This window comes from Paramormyrops kingsleyae, chromosome 8 (assembly GCF_048594095.1).
Source record: "Paramormyrops kingsleyae isolate MSU_618 chromosome 8, PKINGS_0.4, whole genome shotgun sequence".
NCBI classification, from domain to species: domain Eukaryota; kingdom Metazoa; phylum Chordata; class Actinopteri; order Osteoglossiformes; family Mormyridae; genus Paramormyrops; species Paramormyrops kingsleyae.
Genome location: NC_132804.1, coordinates 377752 through 404996, shown reverse-complemented (window position 1 = coordinate 404996; position 27245 = coordinate 377752). Strand labels below are relative to the sequence as shown.

General features: G+C 41.9%; 1 protein-coding gene across 4 annotated transcripts in view; it reads left to right on the top strand.

Annotated features, from left to right (window-relative positions):
* The window catches only part of LOC111852561 (ERC protein 2-like), a 69189-nt gene that overhangs the window by 19093 nt on the left and 22851 nt on the right, over positions 1 to 27245 (top strand). For 3 of the 4 annotated variants that reach the window (XM_072714946.1, XM_072714944.1, XM_072714945.1), the window contains exons 4-15: positions 697 to 771; positions 3231 to 3386; positions 4293 to 4460; positions 8217 to 8384; positions 12997 to 13134; positions 14180 to 14320; positions 16495 to 16635; positions 18961 to 18996; positions 19861 to 20051; positions 24162 to 24291; positions 24422 to 24582; positions 24729 to 24876. In XM_072714946.1, the coding sequence (XP_072571047.1) occupies positions 697 to 771; positions 3231 to 3386; positions 4293 to 4460; positions 8217 to 8384; positions 12997 to 13134; positions 14180 to 14320; positions 16495 to 16635; positions 18961 to 18996; positions 19861 to 20051; positions 24162 to 24291; positions 24422 to 24582; positions 24729 to 24876 (1653 nt within the window). The remainder of the gene's footprint in view (positions 1 to 696; positions 772 to 3230; positions 3387 to 4292; positions 4461 to 8216; positions 8385 to 12996; positions 13135 to 14179; positions 14321 to 16494; positions 16636 to 18960; positions 18997 to 19860; positions 20052 to 24161; positions 24292 to 24421; positions 24583 to 24728; positions 24877 to 27245) is intronic. The other variant, XM_072714947.1, reaches the window with a different exon arrangement.

Here is a 27245-nt window from a genome sequence, read left to right as displayed (position 1 = left end):
TTACAGAACAGTCAAATAATGCTTAGGAATGTATTTCAGAATATGGTTCACTGCTGTCAGGTTAGATATTGTTTTAGAAGCTATAAAACAGTCCGCATTTGAATTCAGTTTATTTTTCTACCTTTCCTAACATTGTTGCCTGCATTAGTTTAGAAATCTAGTAACACACTAATATCCAAGATAAAATTTTCATTTGAAAATGGGTGTAGGAGACCTTGGTATGTGAGTGCCCAATTCTCCCTGGAATGCTAAGATTATGCTGTTTTAAAGAAGTCTATGGGTGTTATTTTGACAGAGATTGGATGTACAGAGGTGGATATCTGGCTAAAGTTCTGATAGATCAGAAAGTAGGTAGGAGGGATAAGGCATTGATGGTCTGAACAGAAACAGTAGTTATTCTGGCTCCATATTAGGTGTTTCCTGTTTGTCATGCACATTTATAGGGAAGGTCTCCTTTCTAATTATCCACATCAACACTTGGTGCTACAAAGTGGTCAGGAGTAGCTGTGTAGTTGTTGGTGAAAGGGTGAGTAGATAAAGAATGGCATTGCTAATGATCCAGCCATGACTCGCATATCAGGAAATGTAAATGCTAATATTATTGCTAACTCAAACAATTATTGTTGTGGTGAACACGGGGAAGAATATGATCACATTTCACTGGATATTTTAGTGTGCTGCTGGGGTCTTTTATAGGAGCTGCATCGGCGAAATCAACTCCATCAGGATCCTGCCAAAACCAAAGCCCTGCAGACTGTTCTGGAGATGAAGGTAAGGACCCAGGCTGTCAATGAACTGTGGTTTTCAGTAAAACCCAGAGATACCCAGAGAAACCTGGAAACAGAAGCCTACAGTATAAGGAATAAAGTAGAAGTTAATTTCTATGAATATGAAATTTTTATACCCACCAATGTAATGCAATGTTAGGACTCTAGTGGGAGCCAAAGAGGGGGATGCTCGGATGTCTTGTGTAAGTTAGTGTGGCTGACAGACGGAAGGAAGAGTGATGGCTCAGTATTGGGCCCAAGACAAATTACCAGAGAGAAAAAGCGAGGGGGAGGTAGACTTTTAGCCTCAGCAGAAATACAGCACCAGCGGCAGCAAAAGGGGTGAGAAACAAGGGCAGATCACATGGCTCCGAAAGCAGTTCAAAGCTACCCCTCCCTGCGAACAGGCGGACGACACTGATGCTGACTGCAAGTGCAGTGATGGTAAGGGCTGATGGTTATACCTAGAACGTCCTGTAGCCACAATGTTTTTCTTTTGAACGGTGAACTTGTTTAGTTGTTGAACAAAAGTCTCTGGCTTCACATGTTGTTTTTGCTATTTTGGAAGCAGCCAAATAGTGCTATATTACTGTATTAGTCACAGGGTAATATATGTAGAAGTTCTCAAGATAAGTCTGTGGTCTTGTATTTAAGGAGAAGATGGGTTTTAAAATAATTGGGTGAGTACTTCATATGCAAGCTAAGTGACCCCAGTGGCCTGTACTACGAAGTGGGGTTACTGGCTTATCGGGGTAACTTGTCGGATTTAAGGTTACATAGTTTAAATGGACTTCATATTCATTCACTTACATTTTGCCCAGGCTACCAAGTTACCCCGATAAGCCAGTAACCCCGCTTTGTAGTACAGGCCCCAGGACTTGGTATTACAGCTTTTCTGTCATTTTCGTTTAGCTTATAACAAGACCACATTGTTGGCAGGTTTAAGGAAATGTTACAAAAATGTATTATGGTTGTCAAGCATTTGTCTTGAATTAATGGAAATTACCGTTTGTTTTTCATCATATTGAGAAGACAGGCCAAATGTCACTTCTATCACAAGACACTGATACATAAATCTGAAAGCAGTGTACATATGTCACTTACAACTGTAAAATACCACAGTTCTCTTTTTAATTTAAATTTATAATATTTGTAATTTGTTTTTGTGTTGGTTTGACTTTAATTTGCTACCATTGTATTAACATTTAATTAGTCAATTTGTTAACAGCTAAAGAATATGATTTGTATCATGGCCTGTGTAATGCTTACTTATTTGTATAAATTATTGGTTATCCTAAGTAAAAAACTGTTAATAGAACTAGCTTTGAGTATAGCCAGCTGAGTATGCGTTAAACCTTCAGAAAGAAGAGCATGACTTCACCTCCAGCTAAGGCTCAGGTCTCAGATGAATGATGTAATGCATTCTGTAACATTCACGAGGGACAAACCTTCCCTTCTGAAAACTGTGCAAATGGAATAGAAAGATGCTAACAGGCATAGCAAATCTTTTGTGCTGCATACAAACAAATTAGCCGGATGCTAAATGTAGTCCAATAAAGAAGCCCAAAATCCATCTGTATATCTAATCCAAGGAAACTCATCGCAAGTAAACCATCTATTCCTAAGAATGTGCAGGAAAGCAGTGTTTTCCTTCACGTGTTTCTTGGAGTTTTCTCAAGTCTTGGGGGAAGTGGAGCCAGCAGAGAAGCACAGTTAATCAATAAACTGACCCTTCTGTCCAGGAACTCTGCCAGGAACTGAAGCTGAGAGCAGACAACAATATTGCATTTTCAAATTGGCAAATGCAAGTAATGCAGTAAGTGCATATCTAAAAGAGAGGTCATTAGCATGAATTAAATACAGGGCTGATGCAATCGAGTACTATATACCACGTCGTAACGATTAAGGAAGCAAAATCACAAAGGGACTCTTGTTTAAGGATCAGAGTCTCCACATGCTTATCCATTGCCTGGTACTGAGGCTTTCTCAGACCTGTTGAGCTTGTCGTGTTTTAAGCTGCCTTTAGCGATGACCCAGCTATGCTCTCTGGAGAATGAGGGAGACGTCGAGCTTCTCAGGACCGGGAGATGTAGCATGCCAAATCCATGAGACGTGCTATTACTTATTTAAAGAGCTCGCTGGAGGCAGAGCTCATGGCTGAGCGGACGCTGCGCTCTCACACAGAGCATCACCGTCTGTGCATCTAACTGTGCCTCCAGTCTCATTATGAGGGTTCATCCACCAAATGGGAATTAGAGCTGTGTTGTATGGTATGTTGCGTCATATGTTACGTACATGATTGCTGTGTCTTTTTGACTCCAGGTTATATGTTTGAAGAAATGTGTCACTGTTGTATGCTTTATAATTATAATTATTATTGCACTTTGTTTTAAGTTTAATATCTTTTACAGGATTTGTTTGTGGTATGTTTGGTAGTTTTCGATTTGTGACTTTCCCATGTAGGATACTAAGATTGCCTCTTTGGAGAGGAATATCCGTGACCTGGAGGATGAGATCCAGTTGCTGAAGGCGAATGGGCTCCTGAACACAGAGGATCGGGAGGAAGAGATCAAACAGATGGAGGTCTACAAGAACCATTCCAAGTTCATGAAGAGCAAGGTACATTACTCCCTTTTCTGAACCCTGGCAATGTTATTTTGGTGCACAATAATCTTTATAGAGAAGAGCTGTTACAGAATTTACTTGACATTTATCGTTTTTTGTATAAATTGCAGAAAGTTGATCTACAATCAATAAGTTCTATCTCTGTGTTAAAGAATATTCATACCCTGTGCCATTGAATTATTTCTTACAGTCCAAAAAACAGCAGCTACAACTATTGAGTCAGTCCATTATTAGTTAAGGTGGGAGAAAGAATGCAATTTGTAAGTTTTCTGTTTTCGTGGTTTGGGGGTGATTTTTTTTTAAGACAAACCTTGTAGCTTTTACTTTCATAGGTTTTAATATATTGTGCTTTTTCAGGGTTTAGTGGCAGAAAATCTATTTTAATTAACGAGGCAGCTTGTATTACTCTAGAAGATAAATTGCCTTCCATGCTGGTTTGTTCACCAGTGCTCAGCTGGTTTCACTGCTTGAACTGGTTGTTATTTAACCTGCTGTTTTTTCAACCTGTTTGTTCAGTAGGACTGTAATGCCATCAGTGATGGTGATTTTTGCAGTGAAAATGCTGGGTGTTACGAATTACAAGGTTTTGTTTTTGTGGTGTATTGTAAAACTAGGACAAGTGGGTATAGAAAATGGATGGATTGATTGATAGATGGATGGATGGATAGATTATAAATTGTAGTTATGTGTAGTTTGCTTTAAGGCCATAAATTGCTGATAATGATGTTCAGAGTGCTTTGACCACGTCTGTGGTGAATTGGCAGCCCTGCCTCTGGTAATTGTCGCCACTCAGCACTTTGGTTAGGTCAAGAGGCGGCCATTCTCCCCCACTTTCACTGTTAGCCATCCAGCAGAGTCGTCTCTCGATTGCCTCTTTGGAGCTTCCTCTGTAACTTGCAGATCGATCAATTGAAGCTCGAGGTGTCGAAGAAGGAGTCTGAGCTCCTTGCCTTACAAACGAAACTTGAGACGCTGAACAATCAAAACTCGGACTGCAAGCAACACATCGAGGTGCTAAAGGAATCTCTGACTGCCAAAGAACAGCGGGCTGCTATTCTTCAAACTGAAGTAAGCTTCCCTCATAAACCTCACTATAACAGCTGCTAACATTGTATAGAATACAAGCCTCTAGCCACTAATGATTCTGCTGTTAACAGCTTAACCTGTATAAAAACCTATATATAGGCATATTGATAAGCATGAGAAAGCAGTAGCTGGAGCTTGTTGAAAGTCAAAGACAAATGTATCTCCCATTGAAGGACACTTGTAAATACACAGTGAATGACATGGCTGTCATATGTTGATGAAAGGATATCTTCCTGTAAAAATGGAGAGTGTGTCTCTACTCGTTAGCATTTTTGTCTTAAATGTGCAGTGTGGTTTACTAGTTAGTTAAGGCTTGCATCTCAACATTTTGAATGTTGCTTTCCATAAAGGGATCAAAACTTATATTAATTAGTGATCAAGTCATTTTAAGCAGTGGTGAGGTCCTGGACTGCACAGATGGAAGGATTGCCTTTGGAAAATGCTTCTTTTTTGAGTTATATCACTTTTTAAAAGTGACTCCAATTACACTGCAATACCTTTATGGTAGTGTGAGAATGCAGATGACACATCATTGGCTTTTTGATTCGTCCCAAGAAATGCTTCTATCATTATGCAGCTATCTGTTAATTGGAAATATAAGACGAGACCTGCTTAATTATCTTGCTTAATATCCATAAAAGTGTGATGTGTTAAACAAAATGCCATAGTACACCATGTGATGCAATTTGAGATGAAGCAAGATTGATTTAATCCCTGTGGGATTACTTGATTTTTACTTGTTCCCAGTAGGATTAGCATTATAGAAACAGTGTTCTTATATAACTTCATTAAGAATTTTCTAATTCTCAGTTCTAATTCTAATATTCTAATATTTCTGTGAAAAATGTAACTCAATTGTCAGTCATATTTTGGCCTAGCTATAAGCTGCAGTTCATATGTCTTTACATAAATCTCCTTGTTGCGTTCATGAGGGAACTTTCTGGAACACTATTATACTACTGTGTTCTCAGCGTTAATGATAATCAGTGCGCCCTCTCAGAGCAGAGACCCCTGGCCTGCGATCTACGAAGCCGCAGTGCCACCACCGAGCCCGCCATGACAGTGCAGTGTGCCCTCTCAGAGCAGAGACCCCTGGCCTGCGATCTACGAAGCCGCAGTGCCACCCACCGAGCCCGCCATGACAGTGCAGTGTGCCCTCTCAGAGCAGAAATCCCCGGCCTGTGATCTACGAGGCCGCAGTGACACCCAACTAGCCCGCCATGACAGTGCAGTGTGCCCTCTCAGAGCAGAAATCCCCGGCTTGCGATCTACGAGGCCGCAGTGACACCCACCGAGCCCACCATGACAGTGCAGTGTGCCCTCTCAGAGCAGAAATCCCCGGCCTGTGATCTACGAGGCCGCAGTGACACCCACCGAGCCCGCCATGACAGTGCAGTGTGCCCTCTCAGAGCAGAGACCCCTGGCCTGCGATCTACGAAGCCGCAGTGCCACCCACCGAGCCCGCCATGACAGTGCAGTGTGCCCTCTCAGAGCAGAGACCCCTGGCCTGCGATCTACGAAGCCGCAGTGCCACCCACCGAGCCCGCCATGACAGTGCAGTGTGCCCTCTCAGAGCAGAGACCCCTGGCCTGCGATCTACGAAGCCGCAGTGCTACCCACCGAGCCCGCCATGACAGTGCAGTGTGCCCTCTCAGAGCAGAAATCTCCGGCCTGTGATCTACGAGGCCGCAGTGACACCCAACGAGCCCACCATGACAGTGCAGTACGCCCTCTCAGAGCAGAAACCCCTGGCCTGCGATCTACGAAGCCGCAGTGCCACCCACCAAGCCCGCCATGACAGTGCAGTGTGCCCTCTCAGAGCAGAAATCCCCGGCCTGTGATCTACGAGGCCGCAGTGACACCCACCGAGCCCGCCATGACAGTGCAGTGTGCCCTCTCAGAGCAGAGACCCCTGGCCTGTGATCTACGAAGCCGCAGTGCCACCCACCAAAGCACGCCATGACAGTGCAGTGTGCCCTCTCAGAGCAGAAATCCCCGGCCTGCGGTCTACGAGGCCGCAGTGACACCCACCGAGCCCGCCATGACAGTGCAGTACGCCCTCTCAGAGCAGAGACCCCTGGCCTGCGATCTACGAGGCCGCAGTGCCACCCACCGAGCCCGCCATGACAGTGCAGTGTGCCTTTTCAGAGCAGAGACCCCTGGCCTGCGATCTACAAAGCCGCAGTGCCGCCCACTGAGCCAGTGCAAGGCATGAATTTCAGATAATTATTTCACTCTGAATGAGAAAAATAAATACAATAGATTAAGCAGCTGCTTCTCACTATTTGGGATAGATTTACTTATGCTTTTAGTTAGACTAAAGTAGCTACTCAAACCATTTTAGCAAAGTGCAACACAAGAAGTGAGGGTATCAGAAATGTAATCCCAAGTAACTCTTTAAATAAACTAGTAAGTATTACTGTATTGCATATTTGCTGGTGTGTAAGTGAGACTTATGACTCTTAACCCTTTCAAAGAAACACTTTACTGTATATTAACCAACTTATGGTATTCCAGTTTGACATGGCATTCAACGCTCACAGCAAGCAATACAGTACAAGAAAGTGATTGTGTCTGTCTGACAGGCATGGCCGCAGCTGTCAATATTGCAAATATTGCCGTGACAATACTACTTTTTCACAGACCACATGGCATTTATTTAATTTAGAAGGCTTGAGTAACCTGCAATGAAAACATAATTTATGTAGTGAAGAAGCGGATTCCATCTACTGTGATATATAAAAAAGTTTGACTTTAACAATGAATTAGATACGACAGGATGTGCCATTTGAGTCCTGTGCACGAGTACTGTGGTGATGTGTGTGCACTGTACTGTAGTAGGGCATAGCAGAATGTTCTTTATCAGCACTGCCAGAACACAATCTGAGTCCTTTGCACAAGTACCATGGTGGTGCATGTGTACAGTACTATTGTAGAGCATAGTAGAATGTTCCTCATCACCATGGCCAGACCACCATTTGAGTCCTGTTCATGAGTGCTGCATTTGGAACATATTTTAAATCCATATGAACCGTAAATGATCAGAAAGTATCCCACTTATTCACCCTATTTAGAAATTATAATTGACTTAATGGGGGTTCATGCTTCTTAAGCACCATATAGAGTTTTGAGTTCACCAACCATAGGAAAAAATATCTGTAGGAAACCATTACATTGCCAGGCTACCCACGACTTCTGACTCTGCTTTTGAGATGAATAGTTTAAATAATAATTGTGGCATGAAAGCATGAAGTATAGTAAAAAATTAGCAATTCTAATGAAATGGAAATGCCATATTACTGAAGGAATAAATCAGGTCACTAAGGTTATTAATCTTTATCTGAGGAAATCCTTCTAAATCCTTCTAATAAAAATTGTCAAACAAACAAAACTAAATTTTGGCAGAATAAATTATACGTAACTGCTGAAGAAAGTTACACGCTAACTTTACAGGTTTCTCTTCATTACACAAACAGTGTCAGTAGTATTATCCATAATAAGTACTGAATGCTGTTTGTTTGTGCTGGGATACTGTAACGTATCTGATTCTTATATAGCTACATTTCGTTTTATGTTAAGTCTATCTTCATTTACACATTCTCTTAAAACCGTCACCAGGGAATTAAAATTTTACGAAAAGACAGATGCTCTGTCTAGCTGATTTTAAGTAGGTAGCTGTAGTACATTATTTATGTTATATGTAATAGCCATTAAGTAATACTGTTGATTCCTACCGAGGTGGATGCTTTGAGGCTGAGATTGGAGGAGAAAGAAGCCTTCCTCAACAAGAAGACAAAACAGCTTCAGGACCTCACAGAGGAGAAAGGCACATTGGCTGGAGAGATCCGGGACATGAAAGACATGCATGAAGTCAAGGAAAGGAAGATCAACGTCCTTCAGAAGAAGGTGGGTCTTAGAACATCTGGTATCATCTCATTTCCTTGGTTTCTCAGCCTGCTCATTTTATCTATCTATCTATCTATCTATCTAAATAATAAACATACTATAAATATACTCTAATTACACATATTATTTATTATAATAAAAATGCATATATATATTTATAATTAATTGCACTGCCTCTCCTGGAGCCGACACCTTATCATGGTGGAGGGGTTTTCGTGTTCCAACGATCCCAGGAGCTAAGTTGCCCGGGGCTTTATGCCCCTGGTAGGGTCACCCAAGGCAGACAGGTCCTGGGTGAGGAGCCAGTCGAAGTACGGTTCATTAGACCCCTTATCATGAGTAATAATATAGTCACATTTTCCCTAGCCCGGACGTGGGTCACCGGGGCCCCTCCCCCCGGAGCCAGACATGGGGGTGGAGCTCGATAAGGGGCCCCATGGGGCCTGGCCTGGCTCAGCCCAAAGAAGGAACATGGGTCCCCCCTCCAATGGGCTCACCACCTGTAGAAGGGGCCAAGGGGGTTGGGTGCAGTGTGAGTTGGGTGGTGGCCGAAGGCGGGGACCTTAATAGTCCGATCCTCGGCTACAGAAGCTAGCTCTAGGGACATGGAATGTCACCTCTCTGGTGAGGAAGGAGACTGAGCTGGTGTGCGAGGTTGTGAAGTTCCAACAAGATGTATTCAGGCTCACCTCGATGCATGGCTTGGGCTCTGGATCTCCTTGAGTGGGATTGTACCCTCTTCCACTCTGGATTTGCTCGCGGGGAGAGGCACTGAGCAGGAGTGGGCATACTAATTGCCCCCTGGGGAGTCCTGTGGGGGGTGCTCCAGGAGTATGGGGTGCCGGGCTTCCTTATAAGGGCTGTTCAGTCCCTGTACGACCGGTGTCAGAGCTTGGTCCGTAATGTCGGCAATAAGTCGGACTCGTTTCCGGTGAGGGTTGGCCTCCGCCAGGGCTGCCCTTTGTCACCGATTCTGTTCATAACTTTTATGGACAGAATTTCTAGGCTCAGCCAGGGCGTTGAGGGTGTCCGGTTTGGTGACCTCAGGATTAGGTCTCTGTTTTTTGCAGATGATGTGGTTCTGTTGGCTTCATTGGACCGTGATGTTTGGCTCTCGCTGGAGCAGTTCGCAGCTGAGTGTGAAGTGGCTGGGATGAGAATCAGCATCTCCAAATCCGAGACCATGGTCCTCAGCTGGAAAAGGGTGGAGTTCTCTCTCCGGGTCATGGAGGGGGGTCCTTCCCCAAGTGGAGGAGTTTAAGTATATCGGGGTCTTGTTCACGAGTGAGGGAAGGATGAAGCGGGAGATCGACAGGCGGATCAGTGCAGCATCAGTAGTGATACGGGCACTTCATCGGTCTTTCATGGTGAAGAAGGAGCTGAGCTAAAAGGCGAAGCTCTCAGTTTACCAGTCGATCTATGTTCCTACCCTCATCTATGGTCATGAGCTGTGGGTAGTGACCAAAAGGACGAGATCGCGAATACAAGCAGCCAAAATGAGTTTCCTCTGCAGGGTGACTGGGCTCTCCCTTAGAGATAGGGTGAGAAACTTGGTCATTCGGGAGGGACTCAAGAGTAGAGCCGCTGCTCCTCCGCATTGAGAGGAGCCAGATGAGGTGGCTCGGGCCTCTGGTCAGGATGCCCCCTGAATGCCTCCCTGGTGAGGTGTTCCGGGCATGTCCCACTTGGAGGAGGCCCTGGGGAAGACGCTGGAGACCCATGTCTCTTGGCTGGCCTAGGAATGCCATGGGACCCCCCCGGAGGAGCTGGATGAAGTGGCCGGGGAGAGGGAAGTCTGGATTTCCCTGCTAAGACTGCTGCCCCCGTGACCTGACATGGAAAAGCAATAGAAGATGGATGGATGAATGGATGGATTAATTGCACTGGTTCATGCTTACTTTCTTGTAATCCTGGAGAACTGGAGCATACAGTAATTGGGGGGTTGGAAATAGGGGGGATCCGTCCGTCCCCCCCATATAAATTAATAAGTAATTGCGTGTTTCTTATTAGTGATGCCGAAATGACTCTGTTTTGGGACACTGTTTGTTTGATTCAGTATTCCTAATTCGGAAACTAATTCATTCAGTAGCACTTTTTTACATAAAATACATCTGAAACATTAGTGTTCTGATATGTCAAAAAATTGCCTATTATTTAGACTGACTAGTGCTAAGGAGTAGGCTAAATGCCACCAATAAGTCATATGAGAAAAATAATATGTCATTGAATTATAATCTTGAATTAAAAGTCTTTCAACATTGTACCTTAGCTACTCAGGTTTGTTAAAAACGGAAACCTAACAGCTCATCACATAGTCAGCTAACAAGTACAAACTAACCTTGGTTAAAATCACTAACAAACCTTGGTTCATTTTAAATCGTGAAAATGTTGCATCTCTAAAATGCAATTACAGCATACAGGATGTCACTCAATATGTAGACTATATACTACACCAGTAGATGGTGTTTTTCAGTCACAACCGAGATACGGCTCTCTCATTTAGTAGCCTTGTTCATTCCTTCAGGTCTCAAGTTCAGAATGAGAATGAGAGACCCAAAGGAGTGGAGAGACTCTTGTTTATTGACTCACTTGCTACCTCCTTTGGGTCTCTTGTTCTCGTTCTGGGGTGCATTTCTCATAAGCTAGTAACTTACATAGCTGGACCCTTTCAGCTGCATGGTACAAATACATTATAAATGTAAGAACATAAGAACATAAGAACATAAGAACTATACAAACGAGAGGAGGCCATTCGGCCCATCGAGCTCGCTTGGGGAGAACTTAACTAATAGCTCAGAGTTGTTAAAATCTTATCTAGCTCTGATTTAAAGGAACCCAAGGATTCAGCTTGCACTACGTTATCAGGAAGACTATTCCAAACTCTGACTACACGCTGTGTAAAGAAGTGCTTCCTTAAATCCAGTTTGAAATGTTCTCCCGCTAATTTCCACCTATGGCCACGAGTTCTTGTATTTGAACTAATGCTGAAGTAACTATTCGGTTGAACAGCATCCAAACCTGTTAGAATCTTATAGACCTGGATCATGTCCCCCCTCAGTCTCCTTTGCTTGAGGCTGAACAGATTTAGCTCAAATAACCTTTCCTCGTATGACATTCCTCTAAGACCAGGAATCATTCTTGTGGCCCTACGCTGCACCTTTTCTAAGGCCGCTATGTCCTTTTTAAGATATGGTGACCAAACCTGTACACAATATTCTAGGTGAGGTCTCACCAAGGAATTGTATAATCTTAGCATTACCTCCCTTGACTTAAACTCCACACACCTGGAGATGTACCCCAACATCCTATTGGCCTTTTTTATTGCTTCCCCACACTGGCGAGAATGAGACATGGAAGCATCAACATACACACCAAGGTCTTTCTCATAATCAGCTACCTTTATTTCAGTAGGTCCCATAAAATACCTGTACTTTATATTTCTGCTCCCTACATGGAGTACCTTACATTTGTCTATGTTAAATTTCATCTGCCAGGTGTCAGCCCAGTCACTAATTAAATTAAGATCCCGCTGTAGCTGCTGAGCCGCTAGTTCAGTATCTGCTACACCACCCACCTTGGTGTCATCTGCAAATTTCACCAGTTTACTGTATATATTGGTGTCTATATCATTTATGTAAATTAGGAACAAAAGTGGTCCTAAAATTGAACCCTGCGGTACCCCACTATGAACGCAGGCCCACTGTGACATCGAGCCTCTTATAACTACTCGCTGCTTCCTATCCGTTAACCAGTTATCAATCCAAGTCGCTACAGTTCCTAAAATACCTGTCGCTTTGAGTTTAAGTGAGAGCCTCTTGTGGGGAACAACATCAAAAGCCTTTTGGAAATCTAAATAGATGACATCATAGGCCTTCTTATCATCAACTTCCTGAGTAGCTTCCTCAAAAAACTCCAACAGATTTGTATTCATGTATAAATACAATGAATTATTTGAATGATATATGTGCACACATACCAGTCGTAGGTCAAAATTTTGTTAAATTTGACTGAGGACAAGCACAAGTGAATGTGAGTGATTAGTTCCTGTAAGGAATTGGTTTCCCATGAACAAATCGTCTGTGAACATCACACCATTATTCCTTATCTTTTATTATGACTTTGTGCATTAATGAAGCCAATTCATTGTGCATGCAGAGCACGGGGATGAAATGTAACGAAGACTGTAGTCTTGTTTCAGACAAACAATTTCTCATATGGATCAGTTATTTTTTTGCTGTTTTTCTTTCTCGAAACTGTACCTTAAATGGTGTTAATCTTATTTTATATGATGGATTTTTTTAATGATCAATTTTCTTTTTATATTGTGTCATTTCAAAATGTGACTATTGCAGGTGTGCCCATTGCGATGTCATGATATACATTGCACCCCTAATGCCCCCCCCCTTCTGTCACCACTGCGAGCTATCTAAAGCCCTGGTATCCTGATATGATGCTTTCATTTAAGCTGTGAACTTGTTTATTTACATAGCAAAATATTGATATCAATCCTAAACCAAATTGTACATGTTTAACATTAATTTAGGTGTTGAATCTATTATTAATCTGACTTCTCAATTCTTCTGTTGTATCTTCTCTATTGGTTCCCTCCCAGATTGAGAATCTCCAGGAACAGCTTCGGGACAAAGACAAGCAGTTGACCAACCTGAAGGACCGTGTGAAATCTCTGCAGACTGACTCCAGCAACACTGACACTGCATTGGCCACGCTAGAGGAGGCCTTGGCACAGAAGGTACAGTCACATGGAAATATCAGGATGATGAGATGACTGTATCAATGCAGTTAGTGCCTCTTTCATGTTCTGGTTTTTAGTGTCTTGGGGTTACATGTTACATGTAGGCAGCATCAATCCACCTTCATTTTCTGAATTCAGAAGATTGAATGGAAAGCTGAAACATCACCAATATAATCACTTATTTGACAAATGCTGTCATCTAAAGTGAGGAATGTTGTTGGGTCAGAGAAGTTGGTCAGCCAGCATTTCTGGAGCATAAGAACCCAGCTGTACTACAATTACATTTATGATACTTGGCAGACCCACTTAGCCAGAGCAACTTACATAAGTCAATTATACTGCCAGTCATGGGATTTAAACTCACACTCTGCTGGACATGAGCCCTAACTTGCTGAGCTGCACCGTACATAAAGAAGAATTGTAGTAGCATATGCTGCTCATAAGTATCTATGCAAATTTCAGACCTAAGAGGCCCAATAAAATGCATCTCAGCAGCACCTCAGTGACAAGAAAGGTCACCGGATAATGGGTCATGTTCCCTTTATGGGGGAAACAGGAAGTAATAAGAGACTATTAGGGTTGGAGACCCCTGGTGACTATGATTATTGAGCGCCATAAATCATTGGCTAGTCTAATCACTTCCCTCTTAACAACAAGTGGTATTATGAATAATGTATAAAATTTAGACAAAAGAGAAAAAACTAAAGCTAGATAAAAGGTGAAAAGGTAGAATGTATAATCCCTAAAATAGAGTTAAAGAGATGACTAGGAAGTTGGAGTTCAGCAGTCTGAGACACGATGGGCTGTGTATGTGCTGCCTGCTCTGTGTCAGGTAATTTGGAAAACCACAGCTTTTCTCCTTCTGGGTTGATGTTTGGGTAGCTTGGTAAAATTATTTTCCAGCTAGCCTGGCATTCTGGAAGGATCACAGTGTGATGTTCGAGTGGGATGAAAAATCTTCTTCTGGGTAGCCTGGTGTTTGGGTAGCACTGCAGACAGATTGCAGCTGACTGGGAGGGCTGAAGCCTGCATTCTGCATCAGGAACGAATCATCGAGCGGCTGAAAGAGCAGCGGGAGCGAGAGGATCGGGAGAGACTAGAAGAGTCAGAGTCATACAGGCAGGAAAACAAGGATCTGAAGGAGAAGGTTAATTCTCTGCAGGTAGAGCTGACAGAGAAGGAGGTCAGTCAGCATGCAGAAGTTTATGTTTGCATGGGGAAGTTCAAATATGCATGTGGCAGAGTGTATCTGTTAGTCTGCCAGGGGAGGGTTGTGTCTGTCAGTCTGCATGGGGAGGGGTGGTGTTACTGTCAGTTAGCAAGGGGAGGGGTGTGTCTGTCAGTCTGCATGGGGAGGGTTATATCTTAGTTTTCATGGGGAGGGGTGTATCTGTCAGCAAGGGGAGGGGTATTTCTGTCAGTTAGCAAGGGGAGGGGTGTGTCTGTTAGTTAGCAAGGGGGGTTGTGTCTGTCAGTTAGCAAGGGGGGTTGTGTCTGTCAGTTAGCAAGGGGAGGGGTGTGTCTGTCAGTTAGCAAGGGGGGTTGTGTCTGTCAGTTAGCAAGGGGAGGGGTGTGTCTGTCAGTTAGCAAGGGGAGGGGTGTGTCTGTCAGTTAGCAAGGGGTGGGGTGTGTCTGTCAGTTAGCAAGGGGAGGGGTGTGTCTGTCAGTTAGCAAGGGGGGTTGTGTCTGTCAGTTAGCAAGGGGTGGGGTGTGTCTGTCAGTTAGCAAGGGGTGGGGTGTGTCTGTCAGTTAGCAAGGGGAGGGGTGTGTCTGTCAGTTAGCAAGGGGAGGGGTGTGTCTGTTAGTTAGCAAGGGGTGGGGTGTATCTGTCAGTTAGCAAGGGGGGTTGTGTCTGTCAGTTAGCAAGGGGAGGGGTGTGTCTGTCAGTTAGCAAGGGGAGGGGTGTGTCTGTCAGTTAGCAAGGGGAGGGGTGTGGCTGTCAGTTAGCAAGGGGTGGGGTGTATCTGTCAGTTAGCAAGGGGGGTTGTGTCTGTCAGTTAGCAAGGGGAGGGGTGTGTCTGTCAGTTAGCAAGGGGAGGGGTGTGTCTGTCAGTTAGCAAGGGTGGGGTGTATCTTTAACATCATGTTTATCAGTCACTCTGCCCTTGCTTGTTCTCCAGATTTTCATTTCAGCTTTGTTCTGTTCATATGCATGTTCTAAAAATGCAGCTTTGATACAAATAATTTCTTATAATGAATACATTTTACATCTTATAGTATTAACAGAATCACAGGTAGGTTTCCACTGTAGGCATATTGAAATGTTATTTTGATATTTGCATGAATGTTGGATATTCATCTAAAACTGGATGTTCATTTAACAAAAAAACTGAAGTGTTAACTAACAAACGATTCATAATAACATTTTGTATGCGTTTATTTTTACTGAATAAAGTAAAAAACTAAATGATGAGGAAGGGTAACATGAAGCCTCATTTCAAAAGAGACAGTAACAGATTCAGTTTTATTCATCATTGTAGCACAAATTCAAAGATGCAATTCACACGAGTGTCACGCATAATTTGCATTGTCTTTCAGTTGTGTGGCAACAATTGACAAAACAAGACAATTTATTTTGAGACGTTTATTAATAACTGAAAAGCTACTGTCCCCAAACTGGTTCCTATGACCACAGATGGCAAATATCTTTGTCTGAGGAAATGTACAGTGCACTTGACAGCATTCTTTGCTACTAAATATCTTAAGTTCAAATGCACAAGTACCATAATACCAAATATACAATCACATTGCAACTGCCTGGCAAAGGTTTTAAAAAAGTTTAATACACGGCAATCACACAAGAATATTCAAATTGTATATTTTATGTATGTAAATACATATAATTAATATTTGACTGAGTAACATTCATTGTTTTTGCCTACTAATACAGCAGCATCCAGTGTTAAAATAAAGCTAGTTCCTTTCAACATTTAGACATCTGTACATGAGAAAGGTAAAAAATTAAAGCTGTATTGTACACTCTAATAAGAAGGCTTTGCAGTATTTTAGAGCCATTTTAATGTGTTGTTTTGAAATGTATTGTGTATACCTTGCATTACATTTATTTTTTGGGCGCACAGACAGCTGGTTGTGCAATAGAGGTTGTTCATTAATTTCTGTTTTTCCTCTTAAAAACCATGATTACAATTTTATATTTAAGACTTTTAGACTGGATATGAAATAAACATAAGTTTATGGGTTTCAGGCCTGTTGCAGGCTGATAAGCTAAATTATCGTGGGACTTAACAGTCTAGTTTTTTTTCAAAATGAAAAACAGCTTTGAGATGTTTTCCGTTCCCTGTCTTGTAAATGAATTTATACCAGGTTAGTCTTACTAGTCATTCTGTATCTTTTCAGACCAGTTTAATAGACTTGAAGGAGCATGCTTCATCCTTGGCTTCAGCTAGCCTGAAAAAGGACTCCCGCCTGAAGTCGCTGGAGATAGCGATAGAGCAGAAGAAGGAGGAGTGCAGTAAGCTGGAGACACAGTTACAGAAGGTATGTAGGGTGGCAGCCCAGGGCCCGAGCTCGGGCCCCACACACACTTCGGTAGGGCCCTTGGGACCTGCTGTCATATTAGTGTAAACACCCACACCAATCCTTAACTCCAGTGGTGCTGTTTAGCTTTGAACATTCAAGCTTTACCCTAACTGACTTTACCCGAACCCTAATTGTCCATATTCATAGTGCTGGTGTGAATTAACAAACGTGAGCACGCTTACTCTCTCAGCTGTTGTACCGTTCATCTGCTCAGTTTGCTCCTGTAACCATTGAGCAGCTCTTTTTTGTTGTTGTTGAACTGAGGCAAAAAAACGCAATTTTATTAGGTAATTCATATCAGTGTTGCAATGAAATTCCAGTTTGTCTCGCTTCTTAAGCAGCCAAACAAGCTAAGTACTAAAAATATCTGTAATGTTGAAAGACTTTCAGGCAATAAAGAAAATTTCTCAGAAAGCAGTTTTGTACAATTACCTGATTATCTCCTTTGATTGACATTACATTGCCTCAGCGGGAATGGCCAGGATAATGTGGGCTGAAATCCCACATGAGTGAGCCAGATGTTGATACTGAAGTCTCAAAAAATGCTTCCACTTTGCAAATTATTACCAATGACTGGAAACTTTGCTTAAGACAAGCATCTGTGATCGGAGGAATACGAGAAAGACAGATTAGTGGAACCTGAATTAAAATAAAATTACTTCTCTTTAAATATTTAAATTCTGTTCTTTTGAAATATATATAGAAACATACTGCCCAATATGTCTTTAGAATGACTCACAGTGTCTCGCTGTTGACTGATTTTGCCTCTTCCTCACGTCAAAACCCTGCTGTATTGTTTCCGTTCCTTTTGTTGTACTAATCTATACAGGTCTTCCAGTTTCTACTCTTCATTGTATAGCTGTGCTATGTCTGCTTGCTATGTCTCCTGTATTCTCTGCATCATGCCCGTTTCATCTCTATTCATGCCACAGCCCTATTTACTATGCCTGCCTCCCACCAGCATCCCTATTCTGTATATCCCTGCTTTCTTATGCTGCCATTTTTCATTGTTTCTGTCATCCTTGCTTTTTTGATTCTTGTCACTCTGTCTGTCAGCCACTGTCTCTCCAAACCACTGCAACTCTTGGCTCTGGGAGTATTTTTCTAATATTAAATAAGCTTTACACTACATGGGTCAAATACTCAAGAAGTATATCCCTGTACTTAGATGATTTCCTGAGTGATTAATACTTTGCTACATAATTATGTTTGTTAGCATGAGTAGTTCTGTTATATGTCTGCTTTATCATGCAAGTCCTGTATCACCCCAGAGAAACTGTACAATTTGACATTTGCAATAAGCTAGTTGTATTCACACTGATGTCAAATAAAATTTGGGAGTTCAACCAAATCCTATTGGCATGAAATATTACTGTCATGATTACACATTACATTTTTTGTAAACATAAATTACAAAAGTTATCACATTCCAGTATTTACCAGACGCATTACAGGTCATCATTTTGAAAGGTTTTTGATATATTCATGAATTAGTAAGACTTTCGGAAAAGAGTCACGTGATTAACACTAAGAGTGTTCTTTTTAACAATAAAGAATTTTTAAAAGGCTTACTTTCATGAACAGAACATATGTTCAAATAGCAAAATAAAATATCATTATAAAAGCAAACATATTTTCTTGGTGTACTGTAGATATAGGGGCATTATGTCGGTCAATATTTCAAGCTCAGTGATCAGATCAGGGGCAAAGCCTTGTCCGGACCTTGTTGTCTGGCTATTCATTATCCAAGCTAGTGGTGCACCATTCTGCTCTGCTTGCTACTGCCCTCTAGGGTCTGACCAGAGAAGTACCCAGGATTATGTGTCACATACTTACACCATGGTTTCTTATCTAGTTACAGATAATGGTAAAGAAAAAAACAAATTAATTAAATCAGTCTGCAAAATTTACTTGTCAGGTTATATTCTCAGTGTTTGTTGCAGGTAAATAATCCTTGTAGAGAAACTTCTGCAGTCTAAGAATGTTATGACTAGGGGATCACCTGGCTAGATTATAGCCTCCTGTTAATTCAAAAAGGTGTGTAACCAGCATAACACTGCATTCATTAGTGGCACCAGTCAAACACTCACTTCTGGCTTGTTTTGGATGGTCTGGCTGTGTACCTGTCCTTGTGAAACAATCAGAATGGCTGGTGTTTACTGGTGACAGTGTGGATATGTCTGGATAACACTGTCCTTTCGCCTCTCTCTCCATTTCTCTGTCTTCCCTCCTCCATGCACGCCTTATGCCTCCTAAATCCCTGCTCCCATCACGCTACTGTAGCAAGCAGAGCAGCTCTTCAGCCAAATCAACAGCAGTGTAAGTCCTAAGTGGTACGCTGTTCTGGTACCATCATAACTCCACTCAAGTTATACTAAATCAACTGGAAAATCATGTCTCCCCAGACTCTACACATCGGACATTTACATTTTGTTTTATAATCACGTCCTCCACATTGTTTCCTTGTTTTCTTTAACTTATTCACCATCCAGACAATTCTGATTTTCTGCAAAAGCCATATGAAAGTAAATGGCCATAGTCTCAGATATATAATTTCCAATGTTTTGAAAATAATCTTCATATCTTATTAAAGCTGAAAAGCCAGAATATTAATATTTAAGACCCTTTTTATAAAGGATTAACCAGTTATCAAATTAAAACACTTAAACATCTAAAATATTAATATTTAAACTTATTGGAAAACAAGCAGTTAAAATTATGTATATGCAATGTAAATAATTTGTTTCACTATTTGAATTTTTTCACACCATTTGGCTAACAATGAAGCCCAAGCTGCAGATATTATAACCATGCAGCCTTTTGTTCCATTTGGAACATCTTAGTGCTTTTCTGTTAACCTGTGTTAGCTTTTCCCTGTTGTCCATACCCCAGTATAGCCTAGTGTGGATTTTTTCCTACACCAAATGTGCTCACTTATCTCTGGTCTTCATTTGTTTGGCTGTGTTGGCCGTGTCCTAATTTTTGCCTGTTCTGTAATACATGATCCACATTTAGCCTTTGCTAGCATTCTTGTGCTGCATATCTGTATATTTTGTGTATGATTTGTCTAGCTCTTTGTGTGTTGTGCATGTCTTGCTAAATAGCTACATAGCACAGAGTAGTAACAGGTATAATTATGATATTACTGTTAAGCCTGATTTTGCTTTTCTGTATTTGGAGCAGGCCCTGGAGACAGATCAAGGCCGAAGCCACCCCGAATTGGTGGACAAGGCCAAGCAGTTAGAGCAGGAAGTGTCCTACTACAAAGAAGAGTCGCACAAGGCCCAGGCTGAAGTGGAACGTCTGCTTGAAATCCTAAGAGAGGTGGAGACAGAGAAGACCGATAAGGACAAAAAAATCACTGACCTGGAAAGGTAAAATCTCTGTTCATTTTATGTAATCCCTTAACAGGAGCGAATAATTTTTCGCATTTATCCCGCTGGATGTTGCTAATGGAAATCCTGGTGTGAGGTGCCTTTCCATAAAAGTATGACCACACATCCCATTCTGGGGCTTAAACTAGCAGTCTCCAGGTTACATTCTGTGTCTGTAACCTTTATATTTTCTGCTTCTTCTGTTTTCTGGCTGGTTTTGTGTGTGGAGAAGCCCAGTTCCGATATAATAAAAAGAAAACCACATTCTGTACTCATGCAATTATTTTTAAGTTAAGTATAATCTACACATTAGCCTAAAACCCTAAACACAAATATTGATTTTAAAAAATCCCCTTTCTCCTCCATGCCTTAATCCTCAGAGGGAAAAAGGTTCCACCTAGGAAAAACTGTAATTTTGTGCTTTCTCTGTTGTTTTATTTCATGATGGCTTCTCTCTGGTTGTCACCTTTGTGCTGAGTACGAGTGGCCCTACCACTGGAACTCATAGCACCGATTCCTTTGCTGGATGAGGTTGGTGATGAATTTTGTGAGGTAGCAGTCAAACCTGATCTTTCCCTAAATGAAGCCTGCATTTTGTAGTAAAACAGCACTTGCTCTTCCCCTGAATTACTATGGGTGCTGTGCATTGGAGAATTTTGATTGACAGGTCAGGCTGGCGGCCTGGGGTTCCAGCAATTACAGTCTGTCCTCTACAGAAACATAAAACACAGTCAACCTTCTGCTGGTTCTGGTCTGTCTGTAGTCTGTCTTTTATCAATTTAACTCTCACATACACACTCTTAGTTGTGCCTGTTTCCCAATTTTGTTTATTTGTAGCTGAAACAAATCAGTACCGATGCACTGAACTATTGAGCTTGATTTTGTGCAAAGTGATGTCTGCAATTGGTGAACAAGGGACAAACAGACGTTAGCATAAATATTAAGTCAAAGACTTAGGTTAGTAGTGGATTTGCTGATTTATTTATTTCTCTGAGTTTAAAAGTAATACAGTGGTACCTTGGTTCTCTAACTTAATCCGTTCCGGACTCCAGATCGAATTTCTCCTATAAGAAATAATGGAAAACCAATTAATTGGTTCCCGGCCCCCAAAATATGTTTTTTTTTTGTTTTTTTTTTTGTAGCAATTAAACACAAAATGAACAGGATAAAACAAGAAGAGCATTTTTTTCTTAATGGCTTCCAAAACGATAAAGATCTTATCCCAACATTACCCCTGTCCGGCCCCGATCGTCCGCTCCTTCCGTGTGCCACGCCCCCTCGTTAACCTCGTGTGGGATCCCTATGTGATCAGCAGTTTCTGGTTGTTGTCATTAATCCTCTGTATTAAGTCCGTGTTTCAGTTTGTTTCCCCAGTCCGGTCATTGGGTGCGTTCGTCTTGCTTACAGCACTGGCTTAAAGCAACGCATTCTGATCCTGACGCAATGCATTATGGTTAGATGCATTGCAACCTCTCACCCGGCTGCACAAACTGGAACCGTCTCCATGACGACACACCTTTGCCCTTATTGGCTGAAGAGTTTAGTTACACGCATGACGTTTGTATCCCAGGAAGTTCCGATGCTTAATTTGCTATTTCTCCCGAATATCACGTAAAGCAGTGAGAAGTGGTTTTCAGTTAATTTACCTGGTAAAATAAAGTTTAAATAAATGACATAAATGCTCTAATAGTACACGTAAGTTAGTGGTTTATTTATTGTTAGTTACTGTAATGTTGCACTGCTTTATTTGGTTAATCGTCCAGTCTGTGAAGAAGGCATTCAAGTAAGAATTGCATTTTAATATGACTCATTTCCTGGCGCGTACAATTTATATTAGGTCAGCGTTCACGGTTCGACTTCTGATATTCAGATTGAGTTCTAGGTCAAACTGGTTTGTTCGACTTTCAAGAAATTCGAGTTCTAGTGAGTTCGAGAACCGAGGTACCACTGTAGTTCAAGAGCTTATTATTTTTACATAATTTTTGTACTAATGTGAAATGTTACTGGCAAATGGAGTTAATGATTGAAGCTCGAGTAGATTTGGAGGTCCTGCTTTATGGGGAAACACATTAGGAATATGAATGAATGGCTTTGGAAAATGTGTAAGATGTTAGGATCTCACGTTTTTAATGATTCCTAGTTGGTGTTTATGGTGTTAATGGTCTTGGAGTTAACCTAGAAGTGATCTAGAAATAATTTCCCATTGACTAGTGAATTACGGTCAACGACATGAAATGAAAGACCCTCAGAGCTTCAATACCCTACAAGGGGACACTCTGCCATTGTCCATTGAACACTTCTGAACTGATTACTAGTGTGTGCTCACTTAACTGTGTTCTTTACCCCAGTCCCCCACCCCCCGGTCCCCGCTCCAGTGGCAGACCCCCCCCTGAGCGGCACGCCTCTGTGTCAGCATCCCCGCAGCAGATAGGGGGGATGATGTGGGATTTCTTGGGAAAGTGAGTGCTCTGCCCTGGCACATCCAGTTGGCTGCACAGTTTACCTGCATTTGCATAAGTCCGGATCTGCATCTATGACTCTCTCAGAATATGTGTTTACTCCTGCATTTACATTGACGACTGATGTCATGCACATCCGTATGTATGACTCTGTGCTACATTGTGTTGCCGTTGGAGTCTGCACTTATGCCTGCATTCACTGATAAATCTTCTCTCTAGACCCATGCACTTACTCTGTATTACCCAGTGTCTACTTCCGCTTTGAAGCCTGTTATAGCATTTATGTGTATACCCGTGCCTGTTTTACATACACATCTACACGTTTGAGTCTTTTAAGATCTCGATAAGTATTTCTTGATTTGACCGGCATTAATACCTTTTTTTCAAAACTGCTTCTGGATACATTACTCTGTTACCATATCTACAACTGCTTTCATAGTTCTTTTGGGATCTGTGGCTGCATTCATGACTTGGGGTTACCTTCTCAATATTCATCTCCAAAATGTGTGCATCAATAAGTATGTTCACTTTTGACTAAAAGCAAACTGTATTTCTGTCTGCTGCTCATATGCTTCTGCATCTGTGTCTGCCTCTGTGGCATTCCAATCATTCTTCATCCTGTTTTCACATGTCGTGGTCTGTATCCCTTACCTTATCCACCTTCATTCCAATCATTCTTCATCCGGTTTTCACATGTCATGGACTGTGTCCCTTACCTTATCCATCTCCATTCCATATCATCCATACCTTCCTTCAGTCCTCCACTGAATGGCCCTCACTTGGTTTCATCTCCAAAACCATTGTCTGTGAATACTTCACGTCAAGCGCTGTTCGTTTCCATTAACCTGAAAATGTATACTTGCTTTACTTGCTTTTTCATCTTCCCCTTGTCCCCAGTTCTGTTTGCATTATGTCCCACCTGTGCTAAGAAGCTTTTGTCTTGCCAACTCGATATCCTGCTTTTAAGGGCATAAAGCTCAGCCTGTTGGCCTTTCCACACAGTTTATGCGGTGCTTGAGGTTCTATGGAGGCATTTGCTCCTCCAGTCACATGAGGGAGCTGTTTCTGCTGCTGGTGTCCCAGAGTGACTGCATGCCCCACACTGGAGGCTGCCGTCCCCGCTGCATGTTCAGTCACAGGAACCGGCCCCCGTACCTTCCCGTTCCGCCCAAGCTTGGGAATGCATACAGAAGGGTATTAGGCACTGGTTATCATCAAATGCTCTTCCCTTTCTGCCTCTTATGACTACAGGGATGTATGGTAATTGGCTTATTGGTTTATGTGTTTGTTTCTATTCCTTGTTTCTCTTCTCTGCTTCACTCCTCTTTTGCTGAAATACAGTCTGGCTCCAAGGTTAGTAGGGCTCTTACAGCCTTTCCCTTTGTTATATTCACCCTGTTAGTGGAATAAAAATGGAATTAAGAAAAAGGCAAACTTCTGCAACCCAGAGTGTTACCATTCTGTAATATTTTTCATAACAATTCTGAAATTTCTATAATTGTTATTGTTCCTATATATTCTCTGTGCATGTATATTGTCTGAGTATATAGATTCTGTGTCCACACTGTCCCTGCAAAGATCTGTATTTATTTTTCTTTGAATAATCTTTCCAGAGCCTTAACAGACAGCATTTGATTCCTTGTTTGAGCAGAACAGTGAAGGACCAAACAAAGAAAGGGCCCAACCTTAAGCACAACCAGCAGGAGGAAAAGAAGAGCAATGCACAGCTCATGCAAGTGGCCCGCAAGGACAATCTGCCAGACAGCTCACAAAATGTAAAGGTATGGTATGATTAGTTATGTGGTAATGTAGATAGTGGCCCTATAGATATTGGCAAGGTAGTGTAGTGTGTATGTAGTAGTGGTATAAATACACTGCATGCGCAGTAGCTAATGGCAATGCTCTAAAAAGCTGGAAGAGCTTGCAGCCACACTTGAGAAGACCAGGCAGGAGCTGGATTCAACGAAGCAGAGGCTGAGCTCCACGCAGCAGTCTCTCGCTGAGCGGGACAGTCACCTGACTAACCTGAGGCAGGAACGCAGGAAGCAGCTGGAGGAGATCCTGGAAATGAAGTAAGTTTCTTCTATTTTCTATCCCTCCTTTTTCTCATAATCATTACTTGCAGTGTTTCTGCAGTCATGCAGTTGTCTCGCTAGTGTTTCACTGTGCCAACTTGTTCAGATCATAAACTCGCAAATCATTACCCTGGCCTCAACAGGCAACAAGCCCTTCTGGCGGCCATCAGTGAGAAAGATGCCAACATTGCCCTGCTGGAGCTGTCTACCTCCAACAGGAAGAAGACACAGGAGGAGGTGATGGCCCTGAAAAGGGAGAAGGATAGGCTGGTGCACCAACTCAAACAACAGGTGAGTGGAGGGGCTGTCAAACTCTCTATATACCATGACTTTCACCAGTAATGTGACACTGTTCTGCAATCCACACTATTACCTACACCTTCCATGTTTTTCCTTACATTTATGTAACCCTGTACTGGCATTACAGTAGGCTAGGTTCGTGGGAGTGGTGTATATGACAGTAATAATGAGATCAGAGACCAGAGGTGAATTTCAGTCAAGATATTTTTTAATTTGTAGATATTCCAATTACAATAAGTATTGGGTAAGCAACAAAGCAAAAGGATTATTAACCAAATTTATTAACCAAAATTAATATGAACAGAGAATGCCAAATATTTATTAGGTGCTAATATTAATTGAACTCAACAAATTTAAATATTATATCAAGCTAAGGTTTATTTTAATTTGCATTAAGTTAACTTAAACTGTCACAGAACGACACTGTAAAACTAGTTCTATTTAATTAAATGGCAAGTATGCCATACCACAAGCAAGAAAAAACATCCCTCTGCAATTCAATGCAGTACCACAAGCAAACAAAGAATATACCCTTTACAGATCATACAGAAAATCACATTGATCAAGCAATATAATTAGTGTCACAAGATTTAACTATCAAGCAGTGGTAAATTAACTTAAAATACAAGGCAATTGCTCACTACTATACTGTTTCTACTAAATCTGATTCAGAGTCCACAAATCCCAAAAAGCAATCAAGTCAGACAAAAAAATATAGTCAGACGATAGTCCTGATGCCAAAAAAAAATACAACGATTTAGTTCCTACCACACCGGTGGGTGTTCTTTGGAATTTTCAAGAATTCTCACAGAAGAAGAGATTTTTGTGGCTATTTCATTCATTCCTAGCAACTGGGTGGCTCACCGTCTTGGTATAAACCTCTCATAGTCTATGCACAAAAAGGAGTGTAATCAAAACCAAAAATAAAATTAAATAAACGGATCCATCCAATAATTCTTCTCTAAGTTCAACTAAATGGCGTCAACAGTATGTTTTTTTTTTTCGTTTCCAATGGCAGGTTTTAGCAACTGACTTAAAATAAACCCATTTATAATCAATAAAACTGTTTGGCTTTGTGCAGACCTTCCCTCTCTCACCAGTCACGTACACTTCTGCAGCTAGTGCTGTGTGCATTACCCTAATGGTTGAGGGGATCTTACCGCTGCCTTAACAAAAGCTTGTTTGGAAATCTTTTTTTATTTTTTTTGTACAAAATATATCTAGACAATATGAACATGTTTCATAATAATAACTTTGTGATTATAATAATTGTTATAATTACAGTTATTATGAATTTGCTAAGGGGCAGTGGTTAGCACGGCTGCCTCACAGCAAGAGGGTCCTGGGTTCAATCCCTGGTCCTTCCTGTGTGGAGTTTACCCCAGTGTAGAGGGCACAATTCATGTCGTCGTTATCTAGGCGGCTTGTTAGTATTTTCGAACATCTGGTTCCCTCTGCAAAAATCCTATTAGAAAAGTGAATGGAAACGTTTGTGGTTAAAACGAGTTTTAAAAAACCTTCATGTTTTGTCATATGAGATAAATCCTTTGTTACTGGTGGTATTTCACCAAATTTTGACATTTTATGTCCCTTAAATGAATATGTTGTGGCCATATTGCTAACAGGAGTGAAAAATGAACTACAACAGTCGCTTACCTGACTTCACACACACAGGGCTGAGTAGTATTGCTGATTGGAAACCAGTTTGGTCAGACACCCACCCCCTGAATGTGCTTTATCATAGCCAGTTCATTAGCCATTTTTGCATTTAATTCCTGGTACATGACATACATCCAAGTTAAGATGGCGCCGGAGAGAGGTGACGTGTTGCGTGCTGCTCCAAGTAGACTTTTCGTTTTTGTGTCTGTATTTTTGTTATTGTCCCTGTTTGTACTGCCTGTTCGCTGTTTCATCAAGTATGACCGTTCAACACTGATACACATAGGAGCAACAAATGCACAAGTCGCGACTTTTGAAGTTATCGACCAGGGGCTGCTCGCCACAATAACTCGTAACCAAGGTGGCGGACGTGACTCACCCGATCATGCCCGGCGGACGCGGAGGACAAAACACGGACGGTGTGGCGGGATCCAAGCGAGGGCGAAACGCCGTGGACTACGACTTTCACTGCCTAGCATTTTCCTGGCTAATGTCCAGTCTCTGGACAACAAACTGGACGATCTCCGTGGTAGACTACGTCTTCAGCGAGATCTGCGTGGTTGTTGTGTTTTCTGCCTAACAGAAACATGGCTCACCGCCTGCACACCGGATTCGGCTGTCCAGCCAGACGGCTTCTCTGTCTACCGCGCTGATCGGTCGGTCTCCTCCGGGAAAAAGAGAGGTGGCGGGGTATGCTTCCT